General features: G+C 43.9%; 1 protein-coding gene across 1 annotated transcript in view; it reads left to right on the top strand.

Annotated features, from left to right (window-relative positions):
• The first annotated feature begins 4,132 nt into the window (after positions 1–4,132).
• The window catches only part of HEATR9 (HEAT repeat containing 9), a 37,870-nt gene continuing 26,674 nt past the window's right edge, over positions 4,133–15,328 (top strand). The window contains exons 1-5 of the mRNA XM_056867180.1: positions 4,133–4,156; positions 4,459–4,628; positions 8,627–8,723; positions 10,300–10,356; positions 15,128–15,184. Coding sequence (XP_056723158.1) covers positions 4,133–4,156; positions 4,459–4,628; positions 8,627–8,723; positions 10,300–10,356; positions 15,128–15,184 — 405 coding nt within the window. The remainder of the gene's footprint in view (positions 4,157–4,458; positions 4,629–8,626; positions 8,724–10,299; positions 10,357–15,127; positions 15,185–15,328) is intronic.

Genomic DNA, 15,328 nt, shown 5'->3' with positions numbered 1-15,328 from the left:
CGGAGGAGGAGGACAGCTCGGGCTGGTCTACGACATCTATCATGTCTCCCCTTAGCTGCCTTCTTTCCAAGCTAAACAGCCCTAAGCGTCTTAACCGCTCCCCATAGGACAGTTGCTCTAGTCCCCTAATCATTTTGGTTGCTCTTTTCTGCACCTTCTCAAGCTCTGTAATATCCTTTTTTAGGTGTGGTGACCAGAACTGTACACAGTATTCCAAGTGTGGTCTCACCATAGATTTGTACAAGGGCAGTATGATATCAGCAGTGTTATTCTCTATTCCTCGTCTAATTATGGCCAGCATGGAGGCCACCTGGAGGTTAAGCCTTCCATCCTTCCGAGGTCGGTGAAATGAGTACCCAGCTTGCTGGGGGTAAAGGGAAGAAGACTGGGGAAGGCACTGGCAAACCACCCCATAAACAAAGTCTGCCTTGGAAACGTCGGGATGTGATGTCACCCCATGGGTCAGGAATGACCCGGTGCTTGCACAGGGGACCTTTACCTTTTTTAAATCATAAATTATATGACAATTACTTGTATTCTCAGACACAGTTGTGAACAACCATACATAAACACAGTAATGAACAACCATACAACATATTCCATGGAAGTCTTTAAGCTAACATGTAGTATTTTCTTTATCTCTTGCAGATGTGAGAATCGAATGGATCACAGGGAAAAGTGAGTAGAAACAGCTGACCATATGTCTTGAAGCTTGTGTTTCTTTCCTTATCTTTGCAGGTAACTTATACAGATGACAAAAATAACAGTGGACCCTAAATACTTTCAACTTAGTCTAATACCATCTGATTTGCCTATGAATTTTAGAGATGTCTTTAAATATGCCACAACCGCTGCAAGAGTAGTATTGGCAAAAACTTGGAAACAAACGTTAATACCTGACATAGAAGAATGGAAAAACAAAATGCTGGACTATGCAAACATGGCCAGAATGACTTTTATGATGAATCCTACTTATAACGAATCAATAGAACAATTTAATGAGAGATGGCAACCATTTTACGCTGACTGACAAACACACTCTAAGAAGCTAGAATACACACCTAGACAAATGCAAATATTTTAGATGAACGAAATGTTTGGTCATGATTCCTATGGTGATTTTTATGATGAATAGTTTAACGAGAAATGGTAATCATTTTATATTTATACATTAGCAATTTGATATATTTAGATAAATGTAAACATACTTGATTAATGAAGATGCTTGACAAATAATAGTTCGAATATCGACTATGTTTTTGAATTTATATGACCAAAACATTGCTTTTTTATAGTAGACGGTTTTCCCCTATCCCTTGCCTTTTCCTTCTGTATCCCTCAATTAGAATTAATTTTTTTTTAAAAAAGACTAACATGTAGTATTTTCTTTATCTCTTGCAGATGTGAGAATTGAATGCATCACAGGAAAAGGTGAGTAGAAACAGTTGACCATATGCCTTGAAGCTTGCGTTTCTTTCCTTTTCTTGGCATGTAACTTACACAGAAGACAATATCTTTCCAAAGAAGAGAAGATGGCCTGACAGCCTCATTCAAGAGCCGTTTCACATTGCTCAAAATGAGCTAGGCTTTTTCAAATCAAAACAATATCCTTATAAACTCATCCCCATATAGACAGCATCATATCACTGTTGTTTCCATCCTGGTGGATCAAATTCCTGGAGATTTGGGGGGCAGAGCCTGAGGAGAGCGGGGTTTGGGGAGGAGAGGGACTTCAATGCTATAGAGCCCAATTGCCAAAGCAGTCAATTTCTCCAGGTGAACTGATCTCTATCAGCTGGAGATCAGTTGTAATAGCGGGAGATCTCCAGCCACCACCTGGAGGTTAAGAGAATTTTCTCGACCACCTGGAGGTCGGCAACCCTATCCAGGAACCTTCCAAGCGTAAGGATTGGACTGGAGAAAAATGGAGGGGAAATTGACAGCAATCACTGTCAAAGAGGCAGAGCTCTAACAGACAGGATATAAAGACCCTGCACAGAGAGGGAGGGCGTGTGGGTTCACTCACTGAAGTCAAGCAGCAGTGGGGCTGCTTTTGGAGGCCAGACTCACCCATTGTGGTGGGTGAGTCTGGCCTACCAGGTTTAAGTAGTGAAACAGAGTGATGGCAGTTAGTTAAGGGCCTTGCCTGTTTCAGCTGGGCCTGAAGTGGTAGCGTTGCCAACCATCAGCTGGCACCTGGAGATCTTCTGCTATTACAATGGCTCTCCAGATGACCAAGATCAGTTTCCATGGAGGAAATGGCTGATTTGGTAGACTGTATGGTATTATACCCTGCTGAGGTCCGTTTCCTCCCCAAACTCTACCCTTTCCAGGCTCTACCCCAATATCTCCAGGTGTTTCTCAACCCAGAGCTGGCAACCTATAAAGGGAGCAGGAGGAAAGGAGGATCTTTGTGCAGAAGGAGAGGTTTCTTGTAAGGGACATCCCTTCAGTGGTAAACCCCGCATGGCCCTGCACCATTCTGTGAGAATAACTTACAGTACCACCCTATGCAAGTCTACTCAGAATCCTCTTCAGATCTATTCTACGGGGTTGATCCCTAAGATAGTGCTCTTAGGATGGCATTGTTGATTAGGGTTTCCAATAGGCTTGCCCTTTTAATAGAGGTTTAACATATGGAAATGGGCAGCTGAAGCTGTTCATAGCATGGGGATAAATGACATCACCTGGAAAATGATAGCCTATTAAGAAGAAGATTTGGTTTTTACATGCCGACTTTCTTTACCACTTAAGGGAGAATCAAACCAGCTTACAATCACCTTCCCTACAACAGACACCCTGTGAGGTAGGTGGGACTGAGAGAGCTCTAAGAGAGCTGTGACTAGCCCAAGGTCACCCAGCTGGCTTCATATGGAGGAGTGGGGAAACCAACCCAATTCACCAGATTAGAGTCCACAGCTCATGTAGAAGAGTGGGGAATCAAACCTGGTTCTCCCGCTTAGAGTCCACCGCTCCTAACCACCACTCTCAACCACTACACCACGCTGGCTCTCTTAAAGGGATGACACATTCTTTCTTCAGGGTGTTGAAAACCCTATAAATTGCCCTCTTGACTACCTGGGTTTGTCAGCAAATCCACAAAGTGATGAAGCATCTTAAAGCTTAGGACGCAAAAACAGTGCCATCCTAGATAGAGTGTTAACTCTGTTTAGAATTGCACTATAAATCCATTACTCTTTAAGGGGCTATGTGACTTCTTAGATGCTTTCCTTGGAGCAGTCTGTATTCTGTACCCCAGGCAGTCCAAAGAGCATACTAAAAACAGCTGGATTCTGCAATTGATAGTTATACAAATAAAGCAAATTTCATTGTTTCTCTTAGTGTGCACAATTTGTTCTGCTATGCTTGCTATTCTGGAAAATGTTTTCTGATAACTCCACTGCTGCCACCGCTACTACTACTAGCATTTGTAGCGTTCATAGCTCTTCACATAGATGATAATCCTTACTATGGATGTGAAAGGTAGGCCAAATGATTATCCCCATACAGTCATGGGGCGAGTAGGGTTGCCAGCTTTGGGTTGGGAAATACCTGGAGATTTTGGGGGCAAAGCCTGAGAAGGGAGGGGTTTGGGGAGGGACTTCAATGCCATAGAGTCCAATTGCCAAAGCAGCCATTTTCTCCAGGTGAACTGATCTTGATTGGCTGGAGATCAGTTGTAATAGCAGATCTCCAGCTAGTACCTGGAGGTTGGCAACCCTAGGGGAGAGGGAGGAATCATAGAATCATAAAGTTGGAAGGGACCACCAGGGTCATCTAGTCCAACCCCCTGCACAATGCAGGAAATTAACAACTACCTCTCCCCCCACATCCCCAGTGACCCGAACCCTCCCCCCGCCATGCAGGATCCCACAATCAAAGCACTCCCAACAGATGGCCATCCAGCCTCTGCTTAAAGACCTCCAAAGACGGGGACTCCACAACCCTCCGAGGCAGTGCATTCCATCATCGATGGTGGAATGCAAGGGCTGAAGGGCCATCCCAAACTGCTAAACAATATTCATCCATTTCACTGCCTTTTGAGACTATTGCCCATATTTTGATCTAGTACATGGTTCCCCCTTCCCCCTTCTTCTTTTTTTTAGAGGCCAAGAAGACTCCAGCCTGCCAGATGCCAAGGGATTCCTTCCACCAGGTATAGTCTCTGCTACCAAAATAGAGTCCAGGATGGGCCTGAAAGTTATCAGTGGCTTTGGTTGAGTTCTATATGGGAAGAAGTAAACGATATAAACTATGAAAACCTTCTAGGACTGCATTGTAAGAGTAGGCTGTGTCATTGTGATACAGGGGGTAAGATGAATGAAAATGCCTAAGGCCAGTCTTGTGCTTAAGCACTCTGAGGTTTGTAACCATATTCTGAAGGAAAATGCATTTTTGATAATGAGAGCATGTTGCTTACATTGCAGTCCTGGTGATTTCAAATTGTTTTTCCCCTAGACTCCTCATATAACATACCCACGGTCTCCTTCCCTGTGGAGGACATCCTCTCCCCCACCTCATTTTATCCAGCCGAGGATAGTTGAGCAGCCTGATTCAGCTAGTTTGAAGCAGACATGTATGTATCGAAAGAAGCTGGACAAGGAGAAATCCAAGACCCAAAAGAAAAAGTAAGTGATGCTATGCTGCATTTCCTGCAGACAAAGAAGGGAAAAATAAATACACTTTAGTAATCCAAATAATTTTTTTAAAATTACTGAAGAACAAAAGAGCTAACCTGCTGGATCAGACCAGGGGCCCATCTAGGCAAGCGCCCTGTTTCACAAAATGGCTAGTCAGTTGACCTGGATGGCCAAACAAACAGGGCATAGAAGCCAAGGCCTTCCTCTGACGACTGATGCTGTCTCCTATTCACTGCTGCTTGGAGGTTTGCTGCCTCTGAATATGGAGGTTCTCTTCAGTATCCATGGCTAGTAGCCGTTGATGGACCTGTCCACCATGAATCTGTGTAATCTTTTTGGGAAGAGGGCAATCCAAACCTCTTATAAGACCACCCGGATAACCACATCAACACCGTTTCCCTTCTATTAGCCCCCCATGGCCAACATTTTCCCCTTCACACCACCCATCCGCAGGGCCAATCTTTTAAAACCAGCCATTTAAAACAAACAAACAAACAAACAAATTAATTCGGAAGACTTGAGGGCATGTCTTCCAATAGAGTTTGCCAGCCTCCTTGAATTACAACTGATTTCCAGGGTACAGAGATCAGTTTCTCTGAAGGAAAAGGCAACTTTAGAGGGTGTACTTTATGGCATCACACCCCCATTTAGCTCTCTCCACTCCCCAGATTCCTCTCTCCCCAGGCTCTGCCCCAAATCTCCAAGAATGTCGCGACAGCCAGAGTTAGCGACCCTATCTTCCAAAGAGAAGGCAGCAATTGTTGCCATTTCCTCTTGCTATTTTGACCCCATCCTTTTCTTGAGTGTTCACTGAGACATGCTAGAGGTCTATAAGATTATTGAATCTCTCACCTTCCAACTTCAGCAGATGACCCTGCATTATGAGAGAGGGAGAAAAGCTTCTCCCTGTCCACTCTCTCCAAACCATGCATAATCTCATAGACCTCACTAAGACATGCTAGAGGACTATAAGATTATGCATGGTTTGGAGAGAGTGGACAGGGAGAAGCTTTTCTCCCTCTCTTATAATGCAGGGTCATCTGCTGAAGCTGGAGGGTGAGAGATTCAACGCAGATGAAAGGGAGTATTTCTTCACACAATGCATAGTTAAATTGTGGAACTCCTTGCCCCAGGATGTGGTGATGGCTGCCAACTTGGAAGGCTTTAAGGGGGGAGTGGGCATGTTCATGGAGGAGAGGAGTATTCATGGCTACTAGATAAAATGGATACTAGCCATGATGCATACCTATTCTCTCCAGGATCAGAGGAGCATGCTGAATATATTAGGTGCTGTGGAACACAGGCAGGATGGTGCTGCTGCAGTTGTCTTGTTTGTGGGCTTCCTAGAGGCACCTGGTTGCCCACTGTGTGAACAGATTGCTGGACTTGATGGGCCTTGGTCTGATGGCTTTTCTTATGTTCTTATGTCCAGGAACAAAATACGGAGGGTGGGGCTAAGTAGGTTGGAGTGGGAAAGGGGAACCGTATCCACAAAGTCTGGATCATTGTATTCAATGTACGTCTTCACTCATTAAATTCTTTTTAACTTGGGAAACAGTAGGGAGATTTCAAAGCTACCTGTGGTGTTTTCATGAACTTCTCAGGTGCTATTGTCCTGTGTTATGAAGCTTCACCATCTGCCAAGCTTTCATCTGAGGCCTAAGATTCTGCCTTCCTGTTAGACACCCCCTCCTCTTTCTCATGAGCATTTGCTCAAATGTTTGTCTTGGAAACCTTATTTTGCTGCTTCTTCCAACATCCAGTAGATGGTGCTAACATATCACAGATTTTTTTCATGTTTGCCTTAGGGGATAACTTGGGACAGGGTCCCCTTTTGGGTACTAATACTATGGAGATTGAACTGTGAGATCTGTGAGTATCTTGTCAGTGTTTTGTTACTCAGTAGTTCACCTCCTTCTAGATTCATATATGATGGGTCAAGTGGAGTATTTTTAGTTTTGCACTCCTTCATGTTCATAAATTGTAGAAATTCCAGTATTTTGTTCCTTTGATTGATTGAGAATCTGTTATCTTGGTTTCTTTTAATTTCCATTCCAAGGTAATTGTTTACTTGTCCAAGTAGTTTCACTTCCACTGATTCATTCAGTTTGTCTGCAATTTGCTTTGCAGCTGTTTCAGTGTCACAACAGATAAGAATGTCATCCACAAAGGTCAATATGTATTCCCATCAATCATCCATTTTCCTTCTGAATAAACATTTTTCTATGTTTCCTTTTTTGAAGCCTTGAGCTTCCAATAATGAGGTAAGTTTGTGGTTCCATGCTCTAGCTGACTGTTTGAGCCCATACAAAGTCTTTTCAAGTTTACAAACTTGATTTTTAGCATCACAGTCCTTTAATCCTGGTGGAAGTTCCATGTATATTTCTTCTGATAAGTCTCCATTCAGGAAAGCTGTTTTGACGTCGAGTTGCAGTACCACTTTATTCCTAGAGGCGGCTATACTCAGCAAAGTCCTTATAGCCGTGTGTCTAATTACAGGTGCATAAGTTTCTGTGTAGTCGGTTCCAAACTTCTGGGTAAATCCTTTTGCAACTAGTCTTGCTTTGTATTTGTCAACAGTTCCATCAGCGTGTCTCTTTATCTTGAAAACCCATCTACATCCCACTGCCCCTTTCCCCGGTGGGAGTTTTGTTAGTTTCCAAGTATTATTTTTCTGCAGTGACTCTAGTTCTTCTTGGATTGCGTTCAGCCATCTTGATCGCTCCCCATTGGGCAACTTTTGCAGTTCGTCCCAACTTGAGGGTTCCACGTGGCTTTCCATTCCAGCGAAGAGATTCAGTTTTTCTGCTGGTATTCCTTGTGTAGTCCTTGCAGATCTCCTTAAGGTTTGGGAGGGTTGCACTGTTCCATCAGCACCGGGATCATCCCCTTTTGTCTCTGCAGTCTCTTGACATTCCGCAGGAGCAGGTGGAGTGAATTCCCATGCTGTAAATGAAATCTCCCTGGTTTCCTCTTCACAAACCTCTGGATCATCAAAGTTATTAATTTGCTTGTTATTAATAACATCTCTCTCATCTATGTACACGGCATTCAAAGCTTGTACTTTAAAGGTCTTTGGGTTTATAACTCTGTACCCTTTTGAGTGGGGATGGTACCCAACTAAGATTCCAAGTTCTGTAGTAAGATCCATTTCCCCCCTTTTCTCTCGGGATGTATGCAAACACACGAGATCCCAAAGCTTTCAAATGTTTCAGACTAGGCTTTCTGCCATTCCATTTCTCATATGGAGTCATGTTAATAGCACTTGAAATTGTCCTGTTGTTCTTAAAATTTTTATATTCCACACTATCAGTATTGGCTGGTGGGTCCTGTTCCAGAACGTGGCTGACCCCAATAGCAGTTAAAGCAAATTCAACAGTCCTTTTCCATACGGTGGTGGCTGGAGATCTCCTGCTATTACAACTGATCTCCAGGCGATAGAGATCTGTTCACTTGCAGAAAATGGCTGCTTTCAAAGGTGGACTCTATGGCATTATGCCCCACTTAAGTCCCTCCCCTTCCCAAACTCCACCTTCCTCAGGCTCCACCCCCAAAATCTCCAGGTATTTCCCCACCTGGAGCTGGCAACCCTATGGAAGTGATCTTTGTGATATAGGGGGCATGTCTGTATACTACTGTTAAGGTCATAGAATTTATGGGATTAAAGTTAGCCCATGGGACAGAAGTTAGATCACAAACTGGAGATGGGAACAAAAGTCAGGCTTCACTTACATGTTTAGAACACCTGTTCAATGGAAGGGTTGGCATAATGCCATGGGAGAATCCTCTCTGTGAATAAAATAGTAGAGGCACAAACAAGCTTCTTCTCCCTGTATTTGTAGCCACCAGGCTAGAATATTGCCGATTTGGGTTGCACGTTTTTTTTTTTTGCATGCTTACACCTTCAGCCCCAAGACTTAACCAGTCTGAGTATACTGAAAAGCAACTTGTAAACAGCTTGTACTGGTTTATCTTCTCTCATCCAGGCCTGATTTTTCCCTCTCAAAGTTTGTCATGTTAGCGAAGCTTAAGGAGAAAGAGATTTACGAATGGAATGAGAAGCTGAAACCAGAAAGGATAAAGGTCAGATGTCAAAGTTTATGGCTTGCAACAAGGCATCATCCAAAATCCAGTTTAAGAATCTTAGCTCCATTGTTTAACCTTGCATTCTTCTTGCCCACAAAAGGGGAACCTTTTTTTGGTGGGGATCCTTTTATGGTGAGGGATGCAGAACCTTTTATTGTGCGGACCACATAGCTAGTTTAAAAAAAATGCCTATGGTCCCCCCACCCAAAATATTGCCTTTCCCCCTTTTCTACAAGAGACTTTTCCTCACATTCATAGGGTTACTTATTATTTTATTTTTATGTGAAATGGGTGAGTTTCTTGATTGTTGTTTTTTAGATACCGCCAGGGTAGGAGATAGAAGGAAAGCTGCTCTTGTGTTCTGCGCTAGGGATTCTCAAACACTTGCCAGCTTGGCTCGCTCCCTATCCTATGGTCACTAGCAGGGAGCCAATCCATCAATGACTTGTTCATCGGGCCACTCCTCATGTGTATAGGGTTGCCAACCTCCAGGTACTGGCTGAAGATCTCCCGCTATTACAACTGATCGCCAGGCGATAGAGATCAGTTCACCTGGAGAAATTGGCTGCTTTGGCAATTGGACTCTATGGCATTGAAGTCCCTCCCCTCGCCAAACCCCGCCCTCCTCAGGCTCCGTCTTAAAAATCTCCAGGTATTTCCCAACGCTAATTTATACTGATGTTTTTTCTATGTAGTCTGTATTCCAGGCCCTAAAGTTACCAACCTCCAGGTACTAGCTGGAGGTCTCTCGCTATTACAACTGATCTCCAGCCAATAGAGATCCTGTCACCTGGAGAAAATGGCCACTTTAGCAATTGGACTCTATGGCATTGAAATCCCTCCCCTCCCCAAACCCCGCCCTCCTCAGGGTCCACCCCAAAAATCTCCTGCCAGTGGTGAAGAGGGACCTGGCAACCCTACCAAGTCCTGTGTTTTTGACAAACAGTGTGTACACCATATAATAAATACAATTGTTTTGTTATAGATTTATAGTTTCCAGCTCAACTGTTGAGGCTCCCTGGCTTAAAGGTACACATTGAGTCCATGGCAGAGGAGAATGGCGGTCCAAACAAAAATCCAAAAACAATCAAAATCAAAAAAAGAGTGCAAGCTTTATGTTCTCCAGAACTCTTCATCAGGTTGGATGTTAAAACAAACAAACAAAAAGAGGGTGGGCAGATTTAAAAAATGTTTCAGGACATGATGTTAGCCTTCTGTCTGCATCTTTTGTAGGCCATGGCTGTAGACTTCATGAGGTAAGGTGGAGCTGGTAACAAACTGCACCTTCATCTTATGGGGCAAAGAAGTGGGGGGAAGGCAATATTTGAAAATCTATCTGGAGTTGATCAGATATTTCTTTAGTGACAAATGGAGTACAGAGGTGGACTCTCTCTGCCCAAAAGACAACAACGATTTAGATCTATTGATCTTTGCAGGACATGTTTGTATTAAGAGTCAGGAATTTTCCAGATGTCAACACCACTTCCAGGAAAACTGTAAACTAGCACAAATATTTTCAGTCTCTTCTTCCTCTCGTGTTAACACAGCTGCATTCTTTATTTGTGGCTTGCAGGCACTCATCAAGAATTTAAATTCCTCTGTTGAAACTGAACAACTCTACGCAGCTCAGGTGAAGTAATACCTTCCTCTGGATTGGTCCAGCCTTCTGCAAAGCCTTACGTTCTTCCAACATATGGAAACAATACTAATTTTTATAAAAATGAAAGTTGAAATTATCATGGGAAGACTTTCAAACTCCCATTAAAGCAGTGGTTCTGGAGACATGATATGCCAACTGTGGCTGTACTGAACAGTTTTGCCCAGTATGACACCAGCTGCGTGTTTCAGGAAAGTGGGCAAAGCCCTTGCCTGGAGGAGCCAGTGCCTGGCAAATGGTTCTCACCTTGAAACAGCCACTGTCAGAGGAACAACTATGCTGCAGATAGGGATGCCAACCTCTAGGTGGGGGCTGGAGATCTCCTGGAATTTCAACTGATCTCCAGACTATATAAATCACTATTTTTTATTATTTATTTATTTAAAACATTTATTCTACTTCTGGAGAAAATGGCTGCTTTGGAAGGTGGACTGCATGGCATTATACCCTACCAAGGTTCCCCCCTCCCTAAACCCCACTCTCCCAGGCTCCACCTTCTAGTCTCCAGATATTTCTGAGCCCGTGGTTGGCAACCCTAGCTGCAGACCTCACGGAAGAGCCGGCCTCATGCCAGGGATGGAAGTAAATGTGACTCTTTTGGTTGATACTAATTGGAAAGGCGGCTCTTCATGTAGGGTTGGCAACCTCCAGGTACTAGCTGGAGATCTCCTGCTATTACAACTGATCTCCAGCTGATAGAGATCAGTTCCCCTGGAGAAAATGGCTGCTTTGGCCATTGGACTATGGCATTGAAGTCCCTCCCCTCCCCAGACCCCGCCCTCCTCAGGCTCCGCCCCAAAAACCTCCCACCAGTGGCGAAGAGGGACCTGACAACCCTATCTTCATGAGATGTAGAGTGAGTGCCACTGCTTTAAAGGTTCAGACCCTTGTGTATGTATCAAAGGAAACATTGCAGGGATCTTGTTTCTCATATTTGAGTTTCCTTAAGGTTTATTTATTTAATTTCTTATACTCTGCCTTATCCCATGAGTTTAGGCCTCTTTGTGGATATTTCATCCAACTGTCTGCCTTGGCTCTCAAAGAGCTTGCAGTCAAGTATTTAACCAAGAGAAACAAAGGAGAGCAAATGAGAAAGAAATACTTTTCTATGACCTACTACTTTCCTTCTCCCAAATTCAAAGCCTGTCCCTTGTTTCTAGTTCTATTTCTCTCTTACTACTAAGACCACAAAGAAAAAAAGACACCCCCATGTCCACTTTTTAAAAGTCTACCTGGTCCTTAAATAGTTTTGGCAATGGGCCTGGAGAAACATAGAGGTTTAATGGGATGTTGTTTCCCAGGGGTTATTATTTACCTCCATGCCATGAAAAGCTTCAGCAGCCCATTTCCACACATTAAGCCTTTATTAAAGGGACATTGTTCTTCAAGCAACGTGACAGCTCTTTAAACACACATTGTTCTTCAGGCCGGTGGGCAACCTTACACATAGCTTGCTGTGAAAGGTAAGGGTCCATTCCTTGCGGACTTAGTAGTTGTCACAGGTAGAGATGCCAGAAATTCCTGACTCGTTCTTCTCCTGCTTGCTGGGCCATTTGGTTCTAAACCACGCGTGTCAAACTCAATTGTTACGAGGGCCGGATATAGGGTTGCCAGGTGGGTGGTATTTGTGGGCAATTGCCCATCAATCCACCCAGCCGCTCCAGGGCTGCGGCTGTGCTTTTGCACTCAAACCTGGGGGTTTGAGTGTTAAATCAGCCGTGGCGATGCGGTGCTTCTGGAAATAAAACCAGAAGTGCCAGCATGGCATGCGCGCACACGACCACTTCAGCCTCGTTCCTAAAACCTCCTGCCAGTTGGGAGGGGGGACCTGGCAACCCTAGCCAGATATGACATAAATGTCACTTGGTCAGGATGGGCCATGCCTTGCCAGCCCAGATCGAGAGTGGGGGGGGGGGGGCGTGGCTCGCTGGCTGCATAAGAGCTCTCAAGGGGCTGAATCCAGCCTTCAGGCCTTATGTCTGACACCCTTATTCTAAACAGTTTCTGGGAGGGAGAAGCTGCCTGGCTCCAGCTAGTGAAGCAGCAGGAGGTGTGATGACATTAATTGTAAAACTAATCATACAGGAAGAACAACTTGCATGAGATATAAATAAAACTGAATAAGAATGTGATGCTTTCCCAGATTTTTAACAAGGATGTCAAGAAAAGCATTAGGTTTCAATGTATGCTTCCATTGTGAAGTCCAGTGAGTGAATTTTACCATAGAGACCTTGTTGTAAAGGAATAGTTGATGAAGCGTAGGTTATGTCTGGTTTATTCATTTTCGTCTCTCCAAATGGTCAGCTCAGAGAAGGAGGAAAAGGGAAGCACAGAATCTCTTAACGGATAAAAGGAATAAGCAATTCAGTTTTGAGTTTTTAGCTCAAGTCAGTCCATTGCTTCATCAATGACCTGCAGGCCATCTTGGATAATACTTTTCTCTCACAGACCTTGTAGGGCAGGCCTTTCCTTGCTTACAGACAGCTTCCTAACCTAGAACAACTTCTCACCTATAACAATGGACTGCTCAACAGAGGCACGAACTCAAGAACCAGACTCTGTAATGAACCTAGATGCCAACTTTGACCTCATATACACTCAAGCAACATGATCAAATGGCTTGATAATGTCAGCTATATCTAGGGTTGCCAACTCTGGGTTGGGAAATTGCTGAAACTTTGGGGACAGAGCCTGGGGAGGGTGGCATTGAGGGAGGGGAAGGCGCTCAGCAGGGTTGGGATTCCCTAGAGTCCACCCTCCGAAGGGTAATTGGTATCTGTAGACTTGAGATCAGTTGTAATTCTGGATGAACCCGATGCTTCATCTTGAGGTTGGTAACCCTAGCCATGCCATCTTGGGCTCATCCACTTGCTCCTCGTCCATGGAAGCCACCTTGGTGGCCTTTGTGAGGGCAGAAAGGCGCATTATACATTTTGTAAAATAGATACAACCAACCAAACCCTATGAGGAAAGGCTGAGGGAGTTGGGACTGTTTAGTCTGGAGAAGAGGAGGTTGAGGGGGGACATGATTGCTCTCTTTTAAATATTTGAAGGGCTGTCACTTAGAGGAGGGCAGGGAGCTGTTCCTGTTGGCAGGGAGCTGTTCCTGTTGGCAGCAGAGGATAGGACTCGCAATAATGTGTTTTAATTGTGGGTGGAAAGGTACCGGCTGGATATTAGGAAAAAATTTTTTTACGGTAAGAGTTGTTCAATGGAATCAGCTACCTAGGGAGGTGGTGAGCTCCCCCTCACTGGCAGTCTTCAAGCAGAGGCTGGACAAACGCTTGTCAGGGATGCTGTAGGCTGATCCTGCATTGAGCAGGGGGTTGGACTAGATGGCCTGCATGGCCCCTTCCAATGATTCTATGATTCTATATGACACCATATGTCCACAATACCCTTCTACTCTGTATTGGACAAACAGAACCTACCCAATAGAAGAAGTGAACATCAATCTGACATTTAACTTTGCAGTCTTCAGTAACCAGTGGGGGATATTTTAATCTCTCAGGGTATTCTGTTGCTGATCTAACAGTCACTGTTCCTGTACAAAAGAACATCAACAGGAGATTCATTTTGCTGGCATCTGGTGATGGATGTTTTTGTAATATGTAGACTGAGATTTCTCTTACTTGCAGTTCAGTGTTCTATTTGTAATTTTTATTGTTGATGTTTTTTTTATGGGGGCTTTGGTTAATGTTGGAAATTACATTTTTGTAATGGGCTGCTTCTGGATTTGATTGCAGCTTCATACTGCTTGTCTGCTGCGGGGGATGCTTTTCTGTGATTTTTGTTGCACCTGGTTTTTAGTTGTATACTGCCTCAATCTGTGGAAAGCACAGCAAATAAATAAACAAAAAAAAAACCAAATCCTTATTTATTTATTTATTTATTCTTTGCATTTATAGCCCGCCCCCATTTCCGGCAAGCCGGGCTCTAAGCAGGTCACAACATTATAACCATAAAAACATAAGTTAAAACATACTTTAAAAGTTATGTTCTCCATACAATACAATACAATCAGATGGTGTTCGTTAGTCACAGATAGCAACCACTAGAGAACCTGGTCAGGCAGTGAAACCCCCCAAAGCCAAGTTGGAGGGCGGGGGGGAGGATGATCTCACGCCTCAAACTTGGAATCTTCTTACAGTGCTGATCGCTAAAAATCAATATTTCCTCAATTTTTGTTTTTAACCTATGTTTTCTTGGCAATAGCGGCTTTAATCCACAGTTGTTGTAAAGCCTGGTGAAATCACTTTTAATTGTTATATTCACTTCTTTAAACATGCCCTTTTTGAAGATTACAGATAGAAAACAGTGGACAAATCTGCTACAATTTTCTGCCCATGCCCCACTCCCCCCCGCCCAATAGAAGCAGGAAAGTGCAGCTTCAGTACCCTGCCTTACCTTGCAGTAACTCCTGAAGGGTACAGCTGCATGCTGGCACAGTGCATATATGCTGGGGGGTGGAGGTACAGCCCAGTTCATAGAAGTGATGATTCTGAATGCTGAATAGCTGTTAAAATGGATGGGAGGCTGTGATGCTGAGTATAGAATGTACACCTTTTCACTGCACCTTTACAAAACAGTTCTGTAAATTGTTCTATGGTTATATTTTTTTCAAGATGGAAATGACATCTGTCTGCAGTTTCCTTCTCGTGTTCTCAGCTGAGCTGAACCCCTGTAACAAATGGGCTGTCCTGATTGTTCTGATTTTCATGATTCCCTTGGCTGGTCTCTCTAGGCCCTTGGTCATCTGGGAGTAGCTGAAGAAGATGTTGTCTCTGCACTTTATAATACAGTGAGTACAGCCCCCGTGGACTCTTGTTCTTTTGTGATGCATGCTTAGAAGGTTTTCAAAGGCTAAGTAGATGTTATGAAGTAGATGTTATGGGAGATCTGTGGTTGCTGCTGACCTTCATTTCCCCCCATATGTTTCCTTGGT

Source organism: Euleptes europaea, chromosome 1, assembly GCF_029931775.1.
Source record: "Euleptes europaea isolate rEulEur1 chromosome 1, rEulEur1.hap1, whole genome shotgun sequence".
NCBI classification, from domain to species: Eukaryota; Metazoa; Chordata; class Lepidosauria; order Squamata; family Sphaerodactylidae; genus Euleptes; species Euleptes europaea.
The sequence above is the reverse complement of the archived record's forward strand: the minus strand, read 5'-3'. Positions and strand labels throughout refer to the sequence as shown.